Source organism: Metopolophium dirhodum, chromosome 7 (assembly GCF_019925205.1).
Source record: "Metopolophium dirhodum isolate CAU chromosome 7, ASM1992520v1, whole genome shotgun sequence".
Classification (NCBI taxonomy): Eukaryota; Metazoa; Arthropoda; class Insecta; order Hemiptera; family Aphididae; genus Metopolophium; species Metopolophium dirhodum.
The window spans coordinates 175,129-201,534 of record NC_083566.1 but is presented as its reverse complement, the minus strand read 5'-3'; the positions used below and the strand labels follow the sequence as shown (position 1 = coordinate 201,534).

Below are 26,406 nucleotides of genomic sequence, written 5' to 3'. Positions count from 1 at the left end.
TTTGAAATAAATTTTTTTGATATCAGACCTCTTAGTATAGAATCCAAACTTCCTAATTAGTCGGCGTTAAAATATAATTTAAAAAAAAAAAAAAAAAAAAGAATATAAAAGGATAGTTCAAGGGGGAAAAATGTGGAATTAATTTGATTCGCGCACGCAGTCCACGTAAAGTAATTTAAATTGAAATTCTCCGTAGATAGAGTTTACAGGATGCCTTCGTGTACTGTAATCCTACATTTAGATGAACGAAGAAAAGTTTGTTTTTTTTAATTTTTAAAATATTTTATAAATTCATTATAAAACTTCCGACAACAGGGAAATATTTTCAATTATTTATTATTAGAGGACATATAATAATATATGTTTAATTCGAATCAAATTCAAGTTATTGATAATTAATAATGATAAAACAATTTTATTTATTATTAAGAGTTAGAAAATAGTGAAAATTGTCACCATATAAATGTCCTTTATATAAATACTCAAAGATATATTTATGAACAAAATATTGAGATAATACCTATATTCAAAAAAAATATCAAACATAATATATACATAATAAAGTTTTGACTTAATCAATATATATGAATGTTGAGTACTTAGATGGATGTCGTAATACTTGAATTTTTGTGAATAGACATGTCTTGTAAGAGTTGTTATGATTATTGATTACCTAGTATCAAAAAAAGGTATAGTTTTATAGTTAGTTAAAATTTTTCAATGAAAGAAGATTTACAAATTATAATCCAAAATTAAGGTAATTTAAGCAATTCATTACAGTTTTTTTTAAACGTTCAAGATTGTTCCATTAAAACACAATAACAATATTGATGTTCTAAACTAAGGAAACAATGTTAATTATATATAGTTTTAACCAATTAAGCTTGATTTTAAACTGTCTTAAATAATGTGAACACAATATGAAATAGAATTGAATATTTATTTTAAATTAATTTTAAGTACTGTACTTGTATTTAGTGTTTTGAACCATAATAAAACTAAAATAAACATCAAAATATATTGGGTTATATTCTAAATATTTCAAAAAGTTAAGCTATTCACTTAAACAGTACTCGCTTAAAAATACATGGGATCTCGAGATTCATCAGAGTTAATTTTTTGAATTTACCTACCATGTTTACTTTGTCAACACGTATTTTATAAAAGTGCAATTTATTCTATTATTACTCATCCTAAATACTTTTCCAAATTGTCAGATTTTTCTTGAAACATACCGATAGTATAAACTTCATACTACACAAATAAGTGTTATATATAAGATTTAAATATTACAAACCAAATTAACACTAGTTTATTTTTCTGTGTAGATATTTACCAAAGTTACGGTAAAGTGAGTAAACATAATATTAATATTTAACGGACTGTAATCTTGAAAACATGGTATATTAAATATATTTACAAACTAACACTTTGTGAGTTCAAAAATTCAAAAAAAATATGTTTTAAAAGTAATAACTGTATCAAGATACTCTGTAGTTTTTTTGAAACGAATATAAATTTAAGTGTTTAAAAAGTATATATACATGGTTGCGTTTTTGCTAATTAGAATAATGCATAATTATGAGATCTAATCAATTTGACTAATCGAGTGTACCTTATTGTTTAAAATATATTTAAATGTTGATTTTTTAAAAAAACGAAAACCTAAGTAGTAATTTTATCACGTATATACTAACTTCAAACATGATAATAAGGTGTACCTATATCAATGCCATTGATTTTTATAAACTGCATACCAATGTAATACGTGCTATAGTAGAATAAAACGCAATAAGGTAAAATGTTTACCTAATTCTAGGAAAACGTCTGCAAACAAGATATTTGTATTGTTATTTGTATTGTAAAAACAGCATAATTTTTTTATTCAATTTGGCTAAAAACACTCGAAATAACATTTTAATAAATCACACAGCTGATAGAATATTGTTTTATATTAAACGTATTGACATTTTTAAATTAATATCCAATCAGACTATTTAATTGGTTAAAATGACTGAAGACAACATATCAAATAGCAGTGAATCACATATTACGACTTTCGGTATTTTCTGATACATATAGATATATAATACAATATACAGTGTAAGTGTACATTTAATTACATATTTTGTGATATTTTTAGAAATAAAGAACGATCTTCAGAAAATTATTGTTGATACATTTTCATTGTTTACAAGTGACAATATTAACAGCATATCAATTAGTGATTTAGGCAAGGTTATTCGTTATTTGGGTACGTATAATATTATGTTAGACAATTAATGGGTTACAAATGTATAATACCTACCAATTGCCTAAAATATATATTCTAAGTTAAATAAAAATAGGTTATTTAATGAATTGATTACCTATTATGATTACCTATTAATATAATATGTTAATTGTTCATATTATATTTTATTTAAGTTAATATACCTATTATAAGATATAAAGTCCATACATATTAGTATATATTATCTATATAATATTATAAAGGTTATGAACATTGAACAGGGATAATTATGTATTTTGATTTACTAAATATTTTAATGTAAAAGTATATTGTGTTGTAAGGGCGGGAAGTAAGCCATTTCAGTCGCGGGCGTCGTGTGCGGCACACACTTCACCCAAAGACTGAAATTGCCTTCCACACGTAGTCACACATACTATTTGTTGTCACCCCTCTATAGTCTATGGTCTTCGATCACGGAAAAAGTAACAACTATGCAACAACTGACCCAAGACTGAAATGGCCTTCCCGCGCGAGCCACACATACTATTTTTTGTCACGCCCCTGCGTTCATCATGGAAAAGGTTATGCAGGGATCTATGCAACAATTATAGACTATTCTACAAAAACAATTTCATGGAAGACATTTTATTTTATTTCAAAATTACAATTTTCACTTTGTATATTTTATTATTGTAACTGATAAGATTATTAATATACAAATTGCGTGAAATAAACTTACTAACGCATCGTTCGACGCACTTATCTAGGAACAGTGCAAATTAAATATGTTTAAATGTGTATGCGTCATGCAAGGAGGTTATACTATACATTTAAGATGTAACCAAAAGTTTATGTTTTGTAAGAACCGTGGTAAGTATACATTTTAGTGTCTGGTTGTGCAGGGGATATACGCGCCCGGCGGCCGGCACTTTTGGGGATTTTTTCTTTTTCGCCCGGCACTTTTGGGGATTTCCTCTTTTCCGCCCGGCACTTTGGGGATTTCCACTTTACCGCCCGCTGGACGGAAAAAGGACGCTTTCGAATGCTTCAACCGTGGTCGAAAACCAAACTTTCGGTGCAGGCGTGACAAAAGCTATATTGTATATACACACAATGCCATTAGAGAAAATATAGACAATTTGCTATGAAACGGTGAACAGACAATTAATACACATAGGTATATTATACAGAAGGTATATCTATACCTATAATACAGATATTGTAGTCTGTAGTGCTACATTTATTTTATGTAATATAGTCTCCCTTTTACCAATGGTCTAAAAACAATTTCAAAAAACAGCTAACAATATTTTTTAGATTATTTAAAAAGCAACTTTTGAAAAAATTAGAAAATAGCCATTTTGTAGAGTTATATATTATGGATAAAAAACAATTTTTAAATCGGTTGTGGTTTAAATTAATGAGATATAAATTCATATTTTCAAAAATACAGCATAATATATATATTATATTGTAAAATTATTGTATGGTTTTCACACTTTTATAACTAATACTAATCCAATAGGCATTAAAGAACACATTAATCGATTAAATTATATTAAATTATATATTGTGTAATATTTTTTATTTGTTTTTATATTATTGCTCATTATATCCACCATGAACTGCTATGCACAAGTTAATTTTATATTTTTTGTATCAAAATTGACGTATCGCTGGGAATGTCACGCACATATTTTAATTATATACCTAGCTCTAATTTCGTTACATGGATAATGCCATCATGGGTTTGAAACAAAACCGATATGACTGTCACTGAAACGAGTATCAGCACTATAGCCACTGACAGCTGTATTATAACTTATAAAATTACGTAAACGTATCGCACAGATGTGCTTGGAGAATAAAAGTCAAAATAACTTATACGTTTGAACTTTTCGAGTAGCGCACACACTTTACCTCTATTGGTGGTCAGAGGACGACGGATATACTACGCGTCTACGCGTTGGTATATGTATTTTAAATAGAAAACGAGGAATAACTACTATATGTATACCTACCAACGCGTATTTGACATTTTTTTTATTATTATTTAACTATTATATTATATAGCTGGGTACGTGAAAATGAAATACCTGCAGCACGAGGACATTTGACGCGATCTGTGTAGTGCAGGTCGGTGGCGGGGCGAGAGAAAAACCCCCGTCGACCCGTCCGGTGAAATTGACGCAGACCGTCGTTTATCGACATAGAGCGATCGATTTCCGTGATAGATGTTTACATCTAAGTCCCATCGCAGACCGCGGAAAAAAGAGACTAACATCACCGATATGGATAGTATATATATTGCTCTGTATAGTCAGGGCGAGGTCTTTGATTTGTCCACAGCGCTAACGTGGTTCACGTGGAGGTAATATATTATTATATTATACTCAGCGAATATTGTTATAAATTTGATTTTGTGAAAACCGAACCGGTGGGGGGGGGGGGGGGGTGGACGATTCGTCGGCCACCCGCGTGCAGGTATACGGGGCGAAACGATGATATTCAATGCAATATATTGTTATAACTCGCGTGCATTAAGCTTTTAATATTATTTCTGTTCGGACGGTGTTCGTAAACTAACGAACCCTCAGCAACGGCGCAGATAGTTTCGCATTATCATTATACCAGGGTGGTATTTAATAGTAAATAAGTAATGATGTAAAATAACACCTATAATTGTGTCCATTAACCACGGTTATCATCGAGGTTGGAGAACGACAATTAGTAGATAACCGTGGCATTACCTGATAGTGCGGCCAAACAGATTTTGTTGGAAATTTTAAAACAAATAAAATATAATGTGTACAATTTAAATCCGTTGGTATTCGAAATCGCATATAATATAATCGACAATGTTTGATAATTTATTGTGCTTCATACATTTTTAATAATTATTATAGTGTACCAGTATGAAATTAAAAAATGTGCTTGCGTAATATTAGAATATGATATAATATTATGTATAATAATATATTTGATACACTATATTCATGAAGTTTGGAATTACAAGATTAAACGTTGAGCCTATTTTTTTGTGCTCGAGTATTTGTTTGATTTTATTATCGGCACGTATTATAGTATTTGCTTTCAGTTGGAAAAAAATTAACAAAAACCGTTTTGGTTTGGTTTTTTGTTTGTGTTTTTAATTAAAGTTGTTTTATTAGTTGTATGTTTGGTATATATGTTATAAAAGTACATATCGGGTAAAGTTGGCCTATATTATAAATACCGATGAACAGAAATTATTTAATAAATATTATTATTCACGAGTGTCGAGTATATTCATACACTATGTAGGACATAGGCGAATGATCACACTGATGATAGTTGGCTGACCCCTATTTCTATTTAATCTGAATTCGATTATTCAATATAAAACAATAAATAAATTGTAAATAATATTACGGATTATAGAGCATTTTTTCTTATAATCAAAAATAGTGATATTATCGGTTGATGAATTTTGTAACGCGATATACCTAGTGATCATCATCGCATGATCAATCCCTTGAACCTATTCTAGCACAATATTAATTACAAATTATATATAACGAATAACGATGCAGGTTTAGTTTTGTATTATATTTTGTACTCTTTTGCTATAATATTATAATTTTACTATACAAAATATGTCAAATCGTACACGTAATATTTACTGTATATGGTTTATATAGTAATATACATTATAATTTATAAGTATAACTTATTAAAGTATAATTACTTGTTTTCATGATTCATTATGATATACCTACGGTAACCTACCTATCCAAAACATTTTTAAATTAATATTATTTGAGTTAAGCTTTTTTTTTATCTTAGAATAACTGATAAATTGATAGGTACCAATAAGCCACGGAGATAATCGAATAGTTATATAATCAATGAATAAGTAATACTATTATGAAGCATAAAAATTATATTAAACAATATACTTTGTAGTTTGTAGCCTTCAGATTTTTAAGTTGAAACTTTTAAGGTATCAATAAATAAGTACCTATACCTATGTATTGAATTTTTAAAACATAAAACAGACATATTTTTAATATTAGGTACGTGATAAAAAAATCAAATTATTATTACATTTATTTATAACATAATAATTTATACCTAAAATGTGGGTGTTATGTTTTATTATTATTCCAATTTAATAACTAAAACTTGATTGCATCAATAAATCCAAAATTAAGTATTATATTTATAACAGTCATAAAACAGCGATATTTAAATACTTAAATACCAACAGCCACTTGAATTAATTATTTTCCTTAATTTAACCAACCTACTTAGGTAGTAAATAGTTGTATAATTTTGGAACTTAAATCAATGACTTATTTTTATACATTTATACTTTTATGCATCACTGCCTTCACATTTAAAGATCATGAATATTTACATAATACGAGTAGGTAGTACCTAATACCTACGACTGTATAGCTTATAGGTATGTTAACCTCTAAAACAGACTTCAGTTTTCATAGGATAGTTTTATAAATACATAAAATTGGATAGTTATAGGTATTAGAATTATTTTTCTTCATCTTAGGTTTAAGAAAATAAATTAAGTACCGAAAAGCGAATGAAATTGGTGAAACCGGGAATATACTACATGAACCCATTGAAAAAGGCTTTCCGACAAATGTTCATACTCCATTTAAAACTTAATAGCTTTTAAACCAAAAAACCAATCGAATAATTTCTTTAAAAGTACACCCCTTCTTTTAGATGCTTTTCAGCGTTATTGTGTATTTTATACGTGGATGTTATTATAACTGCAGAGCGAATATAATGTTCAGGCAGTCAAATCGACTAAGATTGTGTGAAATGAATTATATTTTTGCAGTAGTACCTATAAGCAACACCGCAGAGAGGGTTGTAAATTGTTGTATTCAAAGTGGTATTCAAATTAATATAATACTGTCGAGAACCACAACGGGTGCAAATACAAGGTTTCCTATCGCGTAAAAAAAAATCGATAGTAGTTAGTTTTCCAAAGCTGAAATAATATTAGTGTGTTTGGGGGTAATGTATGGGTTATGTTAACTGATCAATTAACAAATTTCAAAGTAGTCACGAAATACATTATGCAAGATAATCGAGTTATTTCATTTTCAACTTTTATATTATAGGTACATTTTAATACTAAATTATAAACATACTATACTTACATATACTTACTTTATATAAATATTAAACATGTATATAATATATATATTTAATGTATTTATATATTTATAACTTATACATATTATGTATATATTTACCTAATAGTTTTGTAATTATAAAATGGTTTAGAGTAAACCGACAAAATTTAATTATATAAAATAAGACACGACTATATCGGATTTCCTATGTATTAAATGGACGAATTACGAACAAATTAAATTAAATATATTACATAATAAATATAATTAGAATATAATGGTAAAAAGAAGCTAAAATTAAAAAAAAATTATAATTGTCCTCAAATGTATGGTGATTGATAACCATATGAATAAGCAAATAAGTTAAATTAGATTAATTTATTGTTAAATTACTAATTTTAAGTTTAATGAAAAAATTGTTGTTCTGTTTTTAAAATAACATTAAGGATATTAAATTACCTAACCAGGACATGATAAATTGGGTAGTTGTACTAACGAATTGAAATGCCTTATGGCAAGCCACTGAAGCCAGTGAACAAAAAAAGTTTTGAAAAAAAACCAGTAATCTATGTCATTAATTGGTCGTCTTAATGATATGTGGTTATCGTTTTAACGTATATTACAATCTAAACTATTATCTTAATAGCTATTATTATGTATTTCATCTTAGAGTTAAATGCTTTTCGGTTACATTATTTATTGTCGTCTGATATTTATCTTATTCTTATTTTATTTCAACAAAAGAAACTAAAATTTCAAACAAGAAAGTGCGATAAAATAATATAATAATACATATTTGGTTAAATGTATTATTCAGAGCTGTTGTTCAATATTTCAATATTTGGAATATTATACCGTTTGTCTGTATATACTATATTTAATTAAGTATCCGTCAATTCAAAATAATATACGTAGCAAACCCTACCTACTTTGTAAATAATTTAAATAATATGTGTTATATACAATAGACAATAGACATAAAATATTAAAAATAATAACGAATATTTTTTACTTTCCATTTTACATTGCTATAATTAATTGCGATATACCACCACGTTCAATTTTAAATCATGCTTACTTTTATGTAAACCTAAAACCTCTTATGTACATATAATATAAGATTTGGAATAATACGATATAATTTAAGCATTAACCTAACTAGACTAGATGTACATTGAAAACCATTAATATTAATTAACACAATCCATTTTCGATATTATACCTAGGTGCTATATTATAATATACATTAGCGAGATGATGCAACCAAACTATGGTAACCTATGAAACGCTTCTACATTAATTGTATTAGTGAAGTTTACAAAATTAGTTTGACTTGCATGGGTTTACAAACAAAAAAAAACGCACCGCTAACCGAAAACGTAAAACCTATAATATATTATATAGGTAATGTGCCACATTACTTAAGCATGTACATAATTTTGTATGCGTTTCCAGAATAAAAATAAATATTTAACTAAGAGTTTTTGTAATAAATAATGATACTGACTATTATTTAGGATGTGTCCCCACCGAAGAAGAATTGAATGAATTCGCAAACATTGTGGAAAATCAAAATGAACCTAATACCGTCGATAAGAATGTATTTGTACCGCATATGGAAAAACAAATAAGGGCGTTTAAGTACCTAAGTTAACTATTCAATTGTTATAATTGCTAAGTTAATCACTATTTATACATTATTCGTAAAAACATGTTTAAAACACACATCACCTGCTATAAACAATATATAAATATAAAATCACTAATACGTGTACGCAACATCAATACTATCAAAAAGTGATAATCATGAGACAATATTTAACAAAGTTAATACTGGATCTTATGACAAGAACCGGAATATATTGTCAAGACGCTTTTTTTTTATTTTTATGGCTAAACGATTTACTTGTTTTATATTTAGTCCCTAACCTAAGCTTGTAACGGGATAAAACGGAGTGCCCATTTAGGTGGCGCACTCTCGTGGCCCGTTACCCCACCGTCACCTGTAAAGACTACCGCGCGCTCTTGCGATTGTAGAACCGGCGAAACACCGGCGAACGCCCAAACCCAACCGCACCACACAGCCACAGATAGCGCCCGTGCAGTACCCGATTTCCGGACGCCTGCCGCCCTCCGGGAAATCGCTGATTAAATAAAAACCCCTCAACTTAAAACCAAAGTTGAAAGTAATCCAGAATCCAGATCAGTATAGCTATCTCCCAGTATATTTCAAGTGGTTTTAGGTACGACCGGACCACCCAAAGAGACCAAAACCGCTACCATAACACCACCCCTATCGCTACGGCCAGACTTAACATAAGTATGGGCCAACGAGCACAGCAACAGCACCCTTCGTCCCCTTCGCTGAGTGCGGCGAGCTAGTAAACCGGCCGGTACTTTGTGACCGGTAGACACGGGAACTTCCGCCAAACAATAGAACAGCGCCTTGCCTCCAGTCTGCAGAAGCCGGCCGGTATTTAATGACCGGCAGATACGGTGATGCCACAGACTGTTCCCACCAACTAGTGACGTTCATCCGTCCAGTTGGCTACCCTGTCCGCTATCGTTGTTGAGAACGCCGAGCCATCGCCGCCGCCGTCCAACCCGTTACGCCCGTTTATCCGAGAACGTCGAGCCATCGCCGCCGTCGTCCAACCCGTTACGTAAGTCTATCCGAGAACGCCGAGCCGTCGCCGCCGTCGTCACCCGACTGTACCCCGTTGTACCATCACGACCGGAGCAGTACGACATCCACGAGGCTGCCCCACAGACATATACCTCATACCAATCCACAGACCCACATCGTGAGTTCAATGTATGATTCCCACCACTAAATGTATTCCCAGATAAATCATTTGTATTTTTGTAAACTCTTTGAGTATTAATATTGATCAGTAAAAGAAAATATTGTAAAAATTGGATCAAAAATATTGTTAAAATATTAGTTGATGAAAATAAACGAATTATTCAAGTATAACCTAAACGACAACCGTCTGTTTTCATTACATTGGCGCCCAACTGCAGTGCTCGATTAGGAAGAAATTCCACTTCGACCTACGAGAAGAAAAACTACTTCGTGTCAATTAAGAAGAAAACTACATCTCTAACAATGGCACCGAAGAAAAACATATCCGAAGAGGCTTTCAACGCGTTCAGAGCGGAAGTGGAGAGAAACGGTCAATATTTAGCTGACCAGCTGTTGCAGAAAATTTATAAGTTAGAAGAAAAGTGCAACAACCTGGAAGACGAGAGTAACCGGAAAATCGGAGAAGTTGCGGAAAACTACGAAAGGAAAATCGATTTGATTGAAGCTCAACTCCATGATATAAAACTGAAGTATGAGAATAGCAGTAGACAACCAGTACATAATGACTGTAATAATAAAAAGGAACAAATACACAACACTGAGATATCGCGTCCGATATTCTATGGAAACAACCGCGATGGACACCCAATAGATTTTCTGTACCGACTGGAAGAATATTTTGCAGTAAAACAATCATACGTCGGTGAGAAAATAATTATTGTGGGTGATTGTTTAAAAGGAACCGCATCAAATTGGTTTTCTACCATCCGATTCCAACTCACCAATTATGATGATTTCAAGAAGGCGTTTATTGACGAATTTTGGTCCAGGGAAATACAAATCCAGGTATGGAGTCAATGTCTGAGTACAAAGCACATACCAAACAACACCAACTACCGTGAACATTTTGCCACGTGGGCAACCAAACTTCGACACTTAGAAGTACCACGATTGTCTGAGAACGAAATTGTAAAGCACATAGCAAGACACTACCCAGGATACCTCAGAGCAATATTGGTGTCACTACCCGAATGTACGATACTCACAGCCATGAAGATACTAGGTGAGGAAGAGCAAAGTGATCAACCCACGGAAAACAAAGCAAATAATCAAAAAACTAACCAAAACGAATCCAACAACAACAGCCATACTCAAAACAACAACAGTTGGAACAACCAGCGGAGTAATGGTTGGAGCAATATGCCACCACGCAATAACCGTTGGAACAACCAACCATACCGCAGCAATGACAAGCGAGGAGAGACCCAACAAAACAGCACACCACAAACGGAAAAAATCCAACAGGTGGCAACGAATAGTGAAGAGCAAGCAGGATCTAGTTGCAATGAACAACATGCAATCAACTCATTGAATACCACTAATCAATCAGTTAGTCCGTATATTCAATGTACAATAGAAGGGGAGGAAGTCACCCTACTCATCGACACTGGAGCGACAATCAGTGTACTGACTAAGGAGGTGGTAGATATTATCACTAACAAAAATCCAAAAATCCCACAGCTTCCAGTGACCGGGATCCAAATCAGTAACGCGGTCGGAAAAAAGATATGCAAAGTATCAAAGCAGATTTTCTGTGAGTGCAAAATAGGGAACGAGTATATCCAAACCAATTTCATTCAGGTGGAGAATCTCAATGAAAAAGGGATAATTGGAGCTGATATATTGAAAAAATATGACGCTCAAATCAAATTCAAGGAACAAGTTATTCAATTCAAGATTGACCAGACCATACACAAAATACCGTTCGCCAACCAAAACCCAAGAGTGATCAGCGCCCAGGAGCACTTACTCAATGTAGAGATAAACGAAAATCCAGAAGAAGACCAAGTAGATCTTACCAGTGATGAGAAACAACAATTTATATCATTACTCGACAAATATGATGAAATATTTTCAGACAAACCAGGGAAAATTAAAACATTCCAGTGCCAGATACGAGTGAAGGCAGGGGACCCTATCCATCAAAAACAGTATCCCATACCAGTGTCCAGGGTACCCAAAGTGGACGCAGAAATACAGAGAATGCTCAAATTAGAAATTATTGAAAAGTCTACATCACCATGGTCATCACCGATTGTTTGCACAGAGAAGAAAAATGGCGACATCCGGCTCTGTCTTGATGCACGGAAAATCAACACCATGATTATACCAGACCGGGAGTGCCCCACCAACATGGAGGAGACTCTGATGAAGTTCCGCGGCATGAAGTATCTCAGTTCTATTGATCTCACCGCCGGATACTGGCAATGTCCATTAAAAGAGGAGTGTAGGGAGATAACAGCTTTTCTACATCGAGGGAGGAATTACCAGTTTAAGGTGTTACCCTTTGGTTTAATCAATTCTGTGGCAGAGTTCCAGAAAATACTCGACCAGGTATTAGGGCCAGAAATACTCCAATTTGCAGCAATTTATGTGGATGACATCCACATCACTTCACGTAACTTCGAGGAACACATGCAACACCTTGAAAGTATCTTTAAAAAATTGAATCAACATCACATCACCATCAACAGGAAAAAATCACAATTTCTAAAAAACCAAATAGTCTTTTTAGGACATATAATATCCGAAAAAGGGATTACTATGGACCCGGATAAGGTCCAAGCAATACAAAATTTTCAACCTCCGAAAACGAAGAAACAAGTTCAATCTTTTTTAGGATTCATAAACTTTTACCGTAAATTTATCAGGGATTTATCTCAAGACACCGAACAGTTAAGCTTATTGACGAAAAAGGATGCAAAATGGAAGTGGGGAAATCAACAACAACAGGCTTTTGAAAATATTAAATCAAAGTTTCTGGAAGACATCATGATTCAATTTCCCGACTTTACCAAAGAATTCTATATCAATACGGACGCATCCACCACCCATGTTGGAGCCGAGTTGTACCAGCTAGAGGAAGACGGACACCACCAATCCCTAGGATTCGCCAGCCGAACCCTTAATGCTGCTGAAAGGAACTACAACACAACGGAACTTGAGCTGTTAGCGATAGTCTTCACTTGCAAAAAGTTCCGTCACTATCTGCTAGGACACAAAGTCAACGTATTGACAGACCATCATGCTTTGACATTCCTAAACACATGTCAGCTGTTAAATGCAAGACTGGTGAGGTGGGCTACATTCTTACAGGAATACCAGCTGGAGATAACACATGTGCCAGGTCGAGAAAATGTCGGAGCTGACACATTGACTCGTTACCCGCAATCACCCACGGACGAAATGTCGATAAAAGATCGGACCATCGTCATCAACAAATTAGCCATATTAAACTACAGTCCAGAACTAAGGGAGAAATTCAAGGAACTGCACACAGTACAACAAGCCGACGAATATATTACCAAGCTGAGACAGCGACTAGATCGCCGAGCAGATCACAACTTAATCGAGCATAATCAATTGCTGTTCCGCAAATCCCACCAAGGGGAATATCAGGTCATTGTGCCGAAAGAACTCGTACAACCACTTGTCGTCGAGACGCACCAGATCTACGGACATTGCGGTACTTATAAAACATACAAACTGCTACAACAAAATCACCAATTCAAAAACATGTATCAAACGATCAAAAGGATCATCAAAACCTGTGATCTTTGTCAGCGGACCAAAATCAGCAACCGGATAGCCAGGGGACCGACACTGAGTCTGTTGCCAGAGAAGCCACTCGAAATGGTATCGGCAGACCTGATGGGACCACTACCCAGGGGACAAGGAGGGTGCCGATACATCCTAGCCATTTTGGACCTATTCTCTAAGTACGTTAAGCTATATCCACTAAAACGCGCAACAACGGACACTATAGTCAAGAGGATAGTGACGGATTACATACCAACGGTTGGACTGTTCCAGAAGATTCTCACGGACAATGGGACGCAGTTTACAAGCCATAAGTGGAGTAGGATCATGGAAGGATTAAAAGTCAAAATTTTACATACCACTGGATACCACCCTGAAAGTAACCCGGTGGAGCGAACGAACCGAGAAATTGGTAGGTTACTACGAACATATTGTCACAAACAGCATACCAACTGGTTGCGATGGTTGAACAATATTGAATTTTGGATTAACCACACCACTCACTCATCCACCGGCTACACGCCTCAATATGTGATGTTTGGACAAAACACCCAACTGCCCATCACCAAACTCGTCACTTTCCCACCATACAAAGATGATCAACCTGTCCCGGATGTCATTCAAATAGTGATCAAGAAGACTCAGAAACAGGCACAATTGCGAAACAGATTAAAGGACAAAGGCAAAACTTTTCCGAAATACGAAGTCGGAATGAAAGTACTAGTCAAGGAACACCGGCTATCGTCAGCTGAGGACCACGAGACGCATAAGTTATTCTTATTGTACCATGGGCCCTATCAGATCCACGAAGTACACCAAAACAATACGGTAACCATACGTACTCAGAGTGGAACCCAACGCACATACAACTTAAAAAATATCAAACTGTACCACGAAGTGGGACTGCCTGCTGGGGTACCAGTTGAACATTAACAATTATACAATAAAAAAAAAAAAATATAAAAAAAAAAAAAAAAAAAAAAAAAAAAACACAAAAAAAAAAAAAAAAACTTATCAAGGAGCCTATAATAAACTCAAGGAGACCGTATTCACGGCAAGGAGGTTTGTGAAAGAGTTTGAAGGAATGTCCAAGACCCAGCTCAAAAGACAGATGTACAGAGAAAATACGAGACAGATAAAAGCGTTAAAACAACAGCATCGGCAATGAAGAAACAAGCCACATCTGAAGTTTTTAGTTTTACAGAATAACTCGGATCTCACTATTCCTGTAAAACTAAAAAAGGGGACTATGTAACGGGATAAAACGGAGTGCCCATTTAGGTGGCGCACTCTCGTGGCCCGTTACCCCACCGTCACCTGTAAAGACTACCGCGCGCTCTTGCGATTGTAGAACCGGCGAAACACCGGCGAACGCCCAAACCCAACCGCACCACACAGCCACAGATAGCGCCCGTGCAGTACCCGATTTCCGGACGCCTGCCGCCCTCCGGGAAATCGCTGATTAAATAAAAACCCCTCAACTTAAAACCAAAGTTGAAAGTAATCCAGAATCCAGATCAGTATAGCTATCTCCCAGTATATTTCAAGTGGTTTTAGGTACGACCGGACCACCCAAAGAGACCAAAACCGCTACCATAACACCACCCCTATCGCTACGGCCAGACTTAACATAAGTATGGGCCAACGAGCACAGCAACAGCACCCTTCGTCCCCTTCGCTGAGTGCGGCGAGCTAGTAAACCGGCCGGTACTTTGTGACCGGTAGACACGGGAACTTCCGCCAAACAATAGAACAGCGCCTTGCCTCCAGTCTGCAGAAGCCGGCCGGTATTTAATGACCGGCAGATACGGTGATGCCACAGACTGTTCCCACCAACTAGTGACGTTCATCCGTCCAGTTGGCTACCCTGTCCGCTATCGTTGTTGAGAACGCCGAGCCATCGCCGCCGCCGTCCAACCCGTTACGCCCGTTTATCCGAGAACGCCGAGCCGTTGCCGCCGCCGTCCGGACCCAGTTGTACCGCTACCGTTATTGAGGACGTCGAGCCATCGCCGCCGCCGTCTGATCCAGTTGTGCCGCTAAGTTTATCCGAGAACGCCGAGCCGTTGCCGCCGCCGTCCGGACCCAGTTGTACCGCTACCGTTATTGAGGACGTCGAGCCATCGCCGCCGCCGTCTGATCCAGTTGTGCCGCTAAGTTTATCCGAGAACGCCGAGCCGTTGCCGCCGCCGTCCGGACCCAGTTGTACCGCTACCGTTATTGAGGACGTCGAGCCATCGCCGCCGCCGTCTGATCCAGTTGTGCCGCTAAGTTCATCCGAGAACGCCGAGCCGTTGCCGCCGCCGTCCGGACCCAGTTGTGCTGATACCGTCATTGAGAACGTCGAGCCATCGCCGCCGTCGTCCAACCCGTTACGTAAGCCTATCCGAGAACGCCGAGCCGTTGCCGCCGTCGTCCAACCCGTTACGTAAATTTATCCGAGAACGCCGAGCCGTTGCCGCCGCCGTCCGGACCCAGTTGTGCCGATACCGTTATTGAGAACGTCGAGCCATCGCCGCCGTCGTCCAACCCGTTACGTAAGCCTATCCGAGAACGCCGAGCCGTTGCCGCCGCCGTCCGGACCCAGTTGTGCCGCTACCGTTATTGAGAACGTCGAGCCATCGCCGCCGTCGTCCAACCCGTTACGTAAGTCTATCCGAGAACGCCGAGCCGTCGCCGCCGTCGTCACCCGACTGTACCCCGTTGTACCATCACGACCGGAGCAGTACGACATCCACGAGGCTGCCCCACAGACATATACCTCATACCAATCCACAGACCCACATCGTGAGTTCAATGTATGATTCCCACCACTAAATGTATTCCCAGATAAATCATTTGTATTTTTGTAAACTCTTTGAGTATTAATATTGATCAGTAAAAGAAAATATTGTAAAAATTGGATCAAAAATATTGTTAAAATATTAGTTGATGAAAATAAACGAATTATTCAAGTATAACCTAAACGACAACCGTCTGTTTTCATTACATTACATTACTAAAATTTCAAACAAGAAAGTGCGATAAAATAATATAATAATACATATTTGGTTAAATGTATTATTCAGAGCTGTTGTTCAATATTTCAATATTTGGAATATTATACCGTTTGTCTGTATATACTATATTTAATTAAGTATCCGTCAATTCAAAATAATATACGTAGCAAACCCTACCTACTTTGTAAATAATTTAAATAATATGTGTTATATACAATAGACAATAGACATAAAATATTAAAAATAATAACGAATATTTTTTACTTTCCATTTTACATTGCTATAATTAATTGCGATATACCACCACGTTCAATTTTAAATCATGCTTACTTTTATGTAAACCTAAAACCTCTTATGTACATATAATATAAGATTTGGAATAATACGATATAATTTAAGCATTAACCTAACTAGACTAGATGTACATTGAAAACCATTAATATTAATTAACACAATCCATTTTCGATATTATACCTAGGTGCTATATTATAATATACATTAGCGAGATGATGCAACCAAACTATGGTAACCTATGAAACGCTTCTACATTAATTGTATTAGTGAAGTTTACAAAATTAGTTTGACTTGCATGGGTTTACAAACAAAAAAAAACGCACCGCTAACCGAAAACGTAAAACCTATAATATATTATATAGGTAATGTGCCACATTACTTAAGCATGTACATAATTTTGTATGCGTTTCCAGAATAAAAATAAATATTTAACTAAGAGTTTTTGTAATAAATAATGATACTGACTATTATTTAGGATGTGTCCCCACCGAAGAAGAATTGAATGAATTCGCAAACATTGTGGAAAATCAAAATGAACCTAATACCGTCGATAAGAATGTATTTGTACCGCATATGGAAAAACAAATAAGGGCGTTTAAGTACCTAAGTTAACTATTCAATTGTTATAATTGCTAAGTTAATCACTATTTATACATTATTCGTAAAAACATGTTTAAAACACACATCACCTGCTATAAACAATATATAAATATAAAATCACTAATACGTGTACGCAACATCAATACTATCAAAAAGTGATAATCATGAGACAATATTTAACAAAGTTAATACTGGATCTTATGACAAGAACCGGAATATATTGTCAAGACGCTTTTTTTTTATTTTTATGGCTAAACGATTTACTTGTTTTATATTTAGTCCCTAACCTAAGCTAACACTTCCAGCAGATAAATCCACAATAGGACATACGATATCATTATAGACCTATTACCTTATTTCTGAACAAACAGCAACTGAGAAAGTCTTCTTTGGTATTTATAATTAATAGGTAACTATTTTAGGTATAAACCGGCAACGGCAGACGAATTGCTACAGGCATTTCACACATTAGATACGGAAAGTAAAGGCTCGTTGTCTGTGGATTTTATGCAACAAGCGCTCCGCGAAGGCGATTCATTAGATCCCGATGATATTACCGAAGCAATTAAGACCGCTTACGACCCCGATTTTCAGTGTATACATTACGACATATGGATCCACAAGTTATTGGTAAGTCCAGTCACAGCAACATGCATTTCAATGGTGATATGGGCATCTTGAATTCTGATTTCAACATCCATCGACCCATAAATCATAAAACACTTCGGAACACGATTATGATAGGTGGAAAATATAATAAACCAACCGATCTGACAGGTGCTGGATAAAATATGTATTTTAAAAATTGGCTTTTTTCACGGTACAAGGGAACTATCCTGGGTTTGAACGATTCTGGTATATAATAACGCGTAATATTTTGGTCAACGATCACTATGAATACTAATTTATATTCCATTAAAAGTTAAGGCTATAAAAATTTAAATATAGGTAAATAATAACCTTAACCCAATGCTATTTCATAATTTGTTTTCGCGAATGGTATTGCGTATAGTAGATCATAAAAAAGAAGAGCAAAAACTATAATAAAAAAACCCACAAAATCACGCAAACGTACGTGACTTTGTTCCTTTTATTAATGCGTAGTAAATAAGTGTGCATCCCGTGTGCACGTATTATTATTGTCATTGTGGAAAGAATCGATACAATTTTTTTTGTTTTTAATTTACGTGTTTGTAAATTATGTAACTGCGGTGGTAATAATAATGGTGATAAATACGACAAAGGTCGATTAACAAATGAGACGGGAAATCGATCGACTGCGATAACTCCTGCGTGCATTGTAATAATTATATTAAAGGTGCCGTGATGCATGCTGTACGCAGGGGCAAATCTAGGGGGGTTTAGGAGGTCAGCTGACCCACAGTTAATGTTTGCTGATCAAATTGACCTCTTTTCAGATCTTAGACATTTGGACCTCGAATAAACATATAGTATAAATTAATTTTTTTTGTTTTATTATATACTTATAGTACACAAGTGTAGATTTCTAATCTGGTTTTAATAAGTGGCCCCTTGAAATGTCCTGGCCCACCGTTTCCTAACTCTTGACCCGCCCCTGGCTGTACGCCTATAGTACGTTGGTCATATAATATTATATCCGTATTGTATTTATTTTTCATTTCCGCTACAGGGAAAGACCAAAATGGACCCGTACGCTTTAGCCGCCAACGATGTCGCTTCGGCTAACCGGGCAAAGGTGGCGGAGGACGGAGAACTAAACCGACTGTTATTGTCCTCCGATAATAATGATATTGACCCGGCTGCATCGGCTGTATAATATTAAAATATTACATCTGCCATTCAAAACTAATAAAACATATATTACGACTCGAAGACGTTATATTATTATACGTCTTTTATCAATATCGTGTTATAAATACGTATACTGTGCACGTGACAAGATACGACACGACCACCTGAGCTGCTGTTGACGACACACACCGCGAGGGTAATTAGGTCGAAAACAGGTCAGGCACGAGACAAAAGAAGAATAAGGATAAAAAAAAACCGAAAGAAACTATAATATTATCACACACACGTAGATGGAAAAATAGTGGAACAGTGGCGGTGCGGGTATAAGCTCTGCATACGGTTTTGACACGGTTTCAAAAAAAAAAAAAAAAACGTCTTGCGGCGGTGAACGGCTTTTTTTTGTTTCCCGAGGACGCGCTTTTATCGAATTAAATCGATGACGGGCTTTTCGGACGGCGTGCCAAAAACCGCATAATACCAAAACGGCGACGCGACCGGCCGACCTATGGCGGCGACGACGGTGCGTGTCGCGGACCTAATGCCCCGGAAACTCGCAGCCAACGAGGCGGTTCGCGAGCGCACACGTCATCCGTAGTCGCGCCGGAGACACGTCGTCATCGTTCGCTGGACGTATATTATGTACATACGCGATTATACGAGTATTTTATGGAACAGTTAAGTTATCCCTTATCTCTCCACCCCTGCACCCAGCCACCCGTCACTCAATCCACCGCGACACGTCCCGTAACGACCGCTTAACTGTCGTTATTTTGTTCTATCTCTATTATAATATTATCATGTCTCAACGAAGACGGTGGTTTTTATGACGATAACACCTCGCGGTCCGAGATGGCGTCTGTCATCCTAATTTTACGAAATCACGCGAGAAGCACGACCGATAGTTTTAATCACGATATAATATACAATCTAGTATATTATAGTACGCCTAACCAACCTACCAATTACCATATTATATAAATTGTACGATTAATTTTGAAATTCTTCTATTTGCGCTTAGGAATAAATTCGAAGTGACCACGAGATACTATCACGACGATTATTAGGGTAAAAAGTCATATTTATTAGCTTATTATTACCTCGACGACGACGATTTGACATCATAATAAAATTATAAAACATACATCGAATTAGGTACGCCTTATTCGTGTTTTGTCAAATAACGACATATTTATTATAATATTTTACACTAGGTACTCGGTATACAATGTATACAACTAACACAACCATTACCTATATTATATTTTGTTACCACTTAAGAACATATCATTTTTCAACTAATGTTCACTACATTATATTTTACTCTAAAAATTACTTTTGCTACCTAGGCAATAGACACAACATAATATTGAAGCTCCGCTGATATTCTTTTATTTTGGTCATTTTGCGCACCATAATTATTAAAAAACAACAGTACAAGGGACACAGGTGTTATGAAGGTATACTAGTCATGTATATACAATCTAGTACCTACAAAATTGAAAATATAGATTATTGGAATTTTACATTGTTTTTCAATTCAGTTGTCAAAATCAACGGAAAAACTTAAAACCAGTGAAATGTACAAGACAGTTTTAAACAAAATGTATTTTGGTTATAATATTGTAATAATTCAGATACTGATCCGACTATCCGAGAGATTTAAAACTTTTTGTGACATATCTAAAACTATAAATCAGAGACCCGTGTGGCGCTCCTTTGGCGATTTTTTGTACTAGCGTAAGAGACGGCCAGTGAAAAAATTCGATGGGCGGTCCCCCAGGCCTCTGCATTGTAGTATTATGTATCAGAAAAAAAAGGTATTTTTATGAAGAACTTAAGAGATTATAAGTTTGAAGATGTATAGAAAATATTATCAGAAAAAAAAAAGGTATATTTACGAAGAACTCTGTATTTATATTTAAAGATAAAAACTAATATTATTTTTATCTATTAAGTATTAATATAAATAATTTAGTTTATGTATGAAGATATCAATTTCTTCAGATTTTTCATCTTTACCCACTTTGAGGACTTCCTGCGTCCTCGCTCGGACCTTATTCGCGTTCCCCGCTAAATTTATAGGCCACGCGCGGCCGTACTTTGTTCCCGGCGGGCCCGCCGCGGCGGAGATAACGTGCAAATCGAGTGCCACCGTCGCGCGTGTTTATCGATAATTTTTAGAAAAGTCGAGTTTTACTATATACAGGCATAAATACATGCGTCGAAAAGTTCGATTTTTTATTGATATATTTACATGTTTTTTTTTGATTTAATAAACTGCGTTATTATTATATTATTATATTTGACTGCCTTTTGTCCTTTTGCCTACTCGGTCTGTACGTAGGTACATGTATATATTATAATAAATAATAAATGTATAAATATTAATTATATAATAAAATATACTAGCTCGAGTCGAGTCGACTATACTATAGGTATGTTTAATCATGAGCATAAGATCAAATTAATAACTAACCTACATGTATACTATATGACTTAATGAGGATCAATTTATTTATTAATATATAATATATAGTAACTGTAGCAGTATTTGTATGCTACATTAAATTATGAATCACCAAAATAAGAAAGTGGCTATTTGATTACCTCTCAGCCAGTTAACTCACTTGACAACTGTAATATTATATTGATATGTATGCATTTATACATCGGAGAGCTAGTATTATATAAACTATAGTACTACACAGTAAATACAGAGTAATTCCCCGAGCATGCTTATCCTAATTCTACCCTTAATAATGAATTTATTCAAATTTTAATTTTAGAGTTTTGTATGTATACATGTATACATAAGGCCAAGTATTTTTATGTAATTTATTGAGTCGTGTGGTGATTCAAACATTCTTTTTTTCAAACAAGACTGCATTTTTTATTGTAAAATGTTATAGAGATGACTTTGAAGATTCAGATGTACCTATATCAATATGTTAGTAATACCTGTATCGAAATCCAAAGTAGTTTTAGAGTTATTAAGTTATGAAGTATATTATCTGTATTCTCTCGTAAATTATTTTATATTTAATTTCAAAGCTAGTTATAAGTATGAAAAATATTAAAATGCTCATAACTCGCTTTAAAATTAAAATAACAAAAACAAAACTACATTAGGACACAAATAATATTCTTACCATTAAATTTGATAATAGGTCAATTTACTCTAATATTAATAATAACAACATAAATGGTACTGTTGGAAGCAGCAGTTCTACGTTTATAAGACAGCACATGCAGGCACTACGTCCTATTAAGTAGTACCTAAGTATTAAGGATAATAGGTTTAGAGTTCCTATGGGGGGGGGGTATGATAGTTTACAAATATTATAGTAATTAATATTAATTAATTACAACTTTAAATTTTGCAAAAATTGTTCAAGTATTAAGTCCTACTCAGTATAAGACTAAATAGTACGTCATCTACTTTATATTTTAGATAAAACCATTAATAATGGCTATTATCCTTTATCCTTACCACATATACTTTAATAACTCAAACGAAATTCTATTTATATGCGTAAAATATTTATAAATATCATTTGAGTAACAATTTACACCTAAAATAAAGTATTACTCATAAAAAAAGAAGTTGGTATCGTTACAGTATATACTCACAAAATGAAATAAAAATCAAAGTATTTGAAAATATGATCTTTATGTGTACTTGATAATTTTAAATATTGGTTTTGAATAACAACATAGTTATAGAAAAAAAAAATGGGGTAAAGCATGCTTGTTGAATCATTCCGTATATACTATTTAGTATATTATAGTATAAACTAGAAAGTACACCCTACTGTAAACTGAACTTCAGTTGGTAGTAAGAATTGTTTTTAGGAAGAAATGATCTTATTATATTGTTTTCAAATTTAATCACACCCAAAAAAGCCAGTGGCTTGTATACATACAATAAATGTCCACTTCCATTTCAAATTTTATTTGTTTGTATAAGTTAATCGAAATATTTTTAGTCTCTTTCGACTTTCAGTTATCAATATAAGCAACTATATAGGTACCTATAATACATATAATATACACACAATGTACATAACCTTCACCATACGCAAAGACAAAGTTTTACAATTTTTATTACCAATAATACTTATAAAATTAAAATACCCAACATAACCATTAACCAAAATTTTTTTTTAAATAGATTGCTTTAAGTGATGTTGAACTTTTTACAAATTAAAATAATATAATATAACCAATATGCGTATTATAGGTAATATGTCTATTTTTTTTATACAACTGTGAAAGTATTATTTATTTATTTGTAATATTATAGTGCATTATTAAACCGTATTTTAAAAGAGACTGGAATTAAATAAATCATGGTTCTATTGATTATTTTCACATTAAACTGTGATAATAGAAAATATCAATGCTTTCCGCATGAATTAACCTGAACCCTATATTATAACAACCCTTATATAACTACCGTCTACCTTACAGTCCGAATTAATCTGATTATTGTGGTATTAACTATACAATTATTTAAACTTTAAATGTTATTCCGTTGTTTAGATACACATAACAACGGAATAAAGAGTTAGACATTTCTCTCGACATTTCTTATTTATTTTTAAGATCACGTTTCTCCATTATATGTCACTCAAAACTTTAAATAATTATTTGAATTAATTAAATATTAGGTTGATACGTCATATCAGTATTTTCAGATGATTAACATACATTAAACTATACTTTCAATTGAAAATATGCACTGGTTTTCATATGAAAATAAAAAGATACTGTCGATATTATTTTAATAAATAAGAGGGGTTGGTTCAAATAATTTATGAAGAACAATCGTAAAATTTTAACTGTAAAATAATTTTAAAATAATATTTTAATACTAACAATATAGTTAATAGACTGAATTGGTAAATATTATTGTAACAAATTGATTGCTGTGATTTAAATCTGTAGAAATTGCCATTACTTGTTATATTATGTTAAATATTTTCTGAATAATGGCGAATAATGATGTGTTATAAGATATTATGATTTTATGATATTAAAAAATGAAATATTTTAGGAACTTCTTTTCTGTCTTCAAAATTTAAAGATTTATTAGAAATTTACTGAAAATTTAACTTATTTTTTCTAAATCTGAACTATTAATGACTATTGAAAAAACATTTACTCTTTTTCGATGTAGGTAATATAAAAAAAGACCCTCATGCGTACAACAGCATAATACGTTATAAAAGTTTGTAGGCACTATGGTATATGCCGTATACATGTACCTATATTTTAAATTTGTTTAAAAGTATTGTCTTATTTATTAAATATGCGTATATCTATATAATATATTTTAAAAATAACTCTCTTTAAAATTATTATAGCTATGGAAATTCTGTACTGTTAGGATATAAATGTTTTTTTTTAAATATTTATTAAAATGTATACAAAACCCTGACTGAAATTACAAATAAATAATAAAGTTAGGTTAATATAGTTTCTGTATAGACACTACAAAAAAAAGATATTCTTTAATAATTAATTCAAGAATATGATAAGTGAAAACAGGTGAACGTAGGCTATAGAATTTGTATCTCTGGGTGAAGTGAACAGGAAAACAGGGACTAAAAAAACATAAGATGAGAAAAATAATTTACAGACAACACCTATTCGACATTGCAGCTATTCAAACTGAAATTTAAAATCCATTCGAGACATATTGTTTAGATCGGTGATTGATAATAAATACGTATTATCATTGATTATAAATACTAGCATTAATAATCAATGGTATTATTATACTAAAACATATTTTAATCATAATTCACAATTACATTTTTATTTCAGATTAATAATATTAATCCGAAATATTATATTTTAATTTTACTTTAAATTCGTTGATAATAATACGTCAGCAAAACACTTTAACGCAAAATAAAATTTTAGATCTGAGATCTAGACGGCGTTATTTTAATTTTAAATTAGGTACATATATTAATAAAATATATCATACGGTATAATATTTTATTATTTATTATTATTTTAATGTGGTAGACGGTAGGTATACTAAATTAATAATGCGAGAGTACGTTAACATATTATTTGGAAATCGATTTTTATATAAGTGCTAAACGTCAAGAAGACCACACATAATAATTTGGAATTCAGCCAAATGACTCCCCTACAGTAATGTCCATCAGACTTGACATCTTCTAAAATTATGTCGTTGAGTGACAAATTTACGTTCTAAATATATTCAAACGGAATTTGTGATATTAAATATTTTAATTATTACATAGGTACAACAATCCTTTACAATATGTATAATTTGATAGGTAAATTTATTTTGACTTTCATTTGAATAAAATATCTATTGAAGAATATTTTATATTTAAAACAGTGAAACACAATTTAATTAATCAAAATATAAGGTACCTACTACCTACCTAGTAGAGCGCGATGTAGAAAAACTTTATAAGCAAGAAATGCAATGCCCGTAGAATAATTTAAATTGGTAATTTTGTGTTACCTATTTTAGACTCTTAACTGAGCGATAAATGTAATGGTTCTATAATGTGTGTGTTTTTTTTGTTGCATGTATACACATTTTATTGTATGATAAATGCTTTGGTATCCATCTTCAACATATTTTGTGGTAGGAAAGTTGGTATTTTTGGAGGTATAAATTAAAAGTTCTCAGTACTTATCAAATTAATTGGGAAAAACCAAATACAAATTAAAGAAAAATAGGAATTTTGCGCAAACGTAGTTTTCAACAAAATAGATTTTATAATTTTGTTGTACTTAATTCAAAAACAAATAACCATTGGTACATGACATTTTCACAAAATGTTTATATTAGCATTTTATGTACAAAATATAATTTTAAAAATATTTTTACATTTTATGAGCAATTAAATAAATAAATAGCTAATATCGATTTTTTTCTATAATATATCTAAATATCGATAA

General features: G+C 33.4%; 2 protein-coding genes across 6 annotated transcripts in view; one reads left to right on the top strand and one right to left on the bottom strand.

Annotated features, from left to right (window-relative positions):
* Positions 1 to 26,406, bottom strand: part of LOC132948482 (adenylyl cyclase 78C) — a 169,487-nt gene that overhangs the window by 84,146 nt on the left and 58,935 nt on the right. The window lies entirely within an intron of this gene.
* Positions 2,011 to 19,477, top strand: LOC132948325 (dynein regulatory complex protein 8-like). Its single transcript, XM_061018747.1, has 5 exons — positions 2,011 to 2,062; positions 2,144 to 2,254; positions 8,898 to 9,021; positions 18,102 to 18,309; positions 19,331 to 19,477. Exons 1-5 carry the CDS (start codon positions 2,011 to 2,013, stop codon positions 19,475 to 19,477), a joined length of 642 nt encoding a protein of 213 aa, XP_060874730.1.

What these genes read in the sequence shown, in the direction of transcription:
- LOC132948325 (XM_061018747.1), top strand. Translation starts at nt 2,011, where the DNA reads ATGACTGAAGACAACATATCAAATAGCAGTGAATCACATATTACGACT. An exon ending in AAACAAATAAGGGCGTTTAA is followed by an intron (nt 9,022 to 18,101) that starts GTACCTAAGTTA and finishes TAACTATTTTAG; the next exon opens with GTATAAACCGGCAACGGCAG. An exon ending in TATGGATCCACAAGTTATTG is followed by an intron (nt 18,310 to 19,330) that starts GTAAGTCCAGTC and finishes TTTCCGCTACAG; the next exon opens with GGAAAGACCAAAATGGACCC.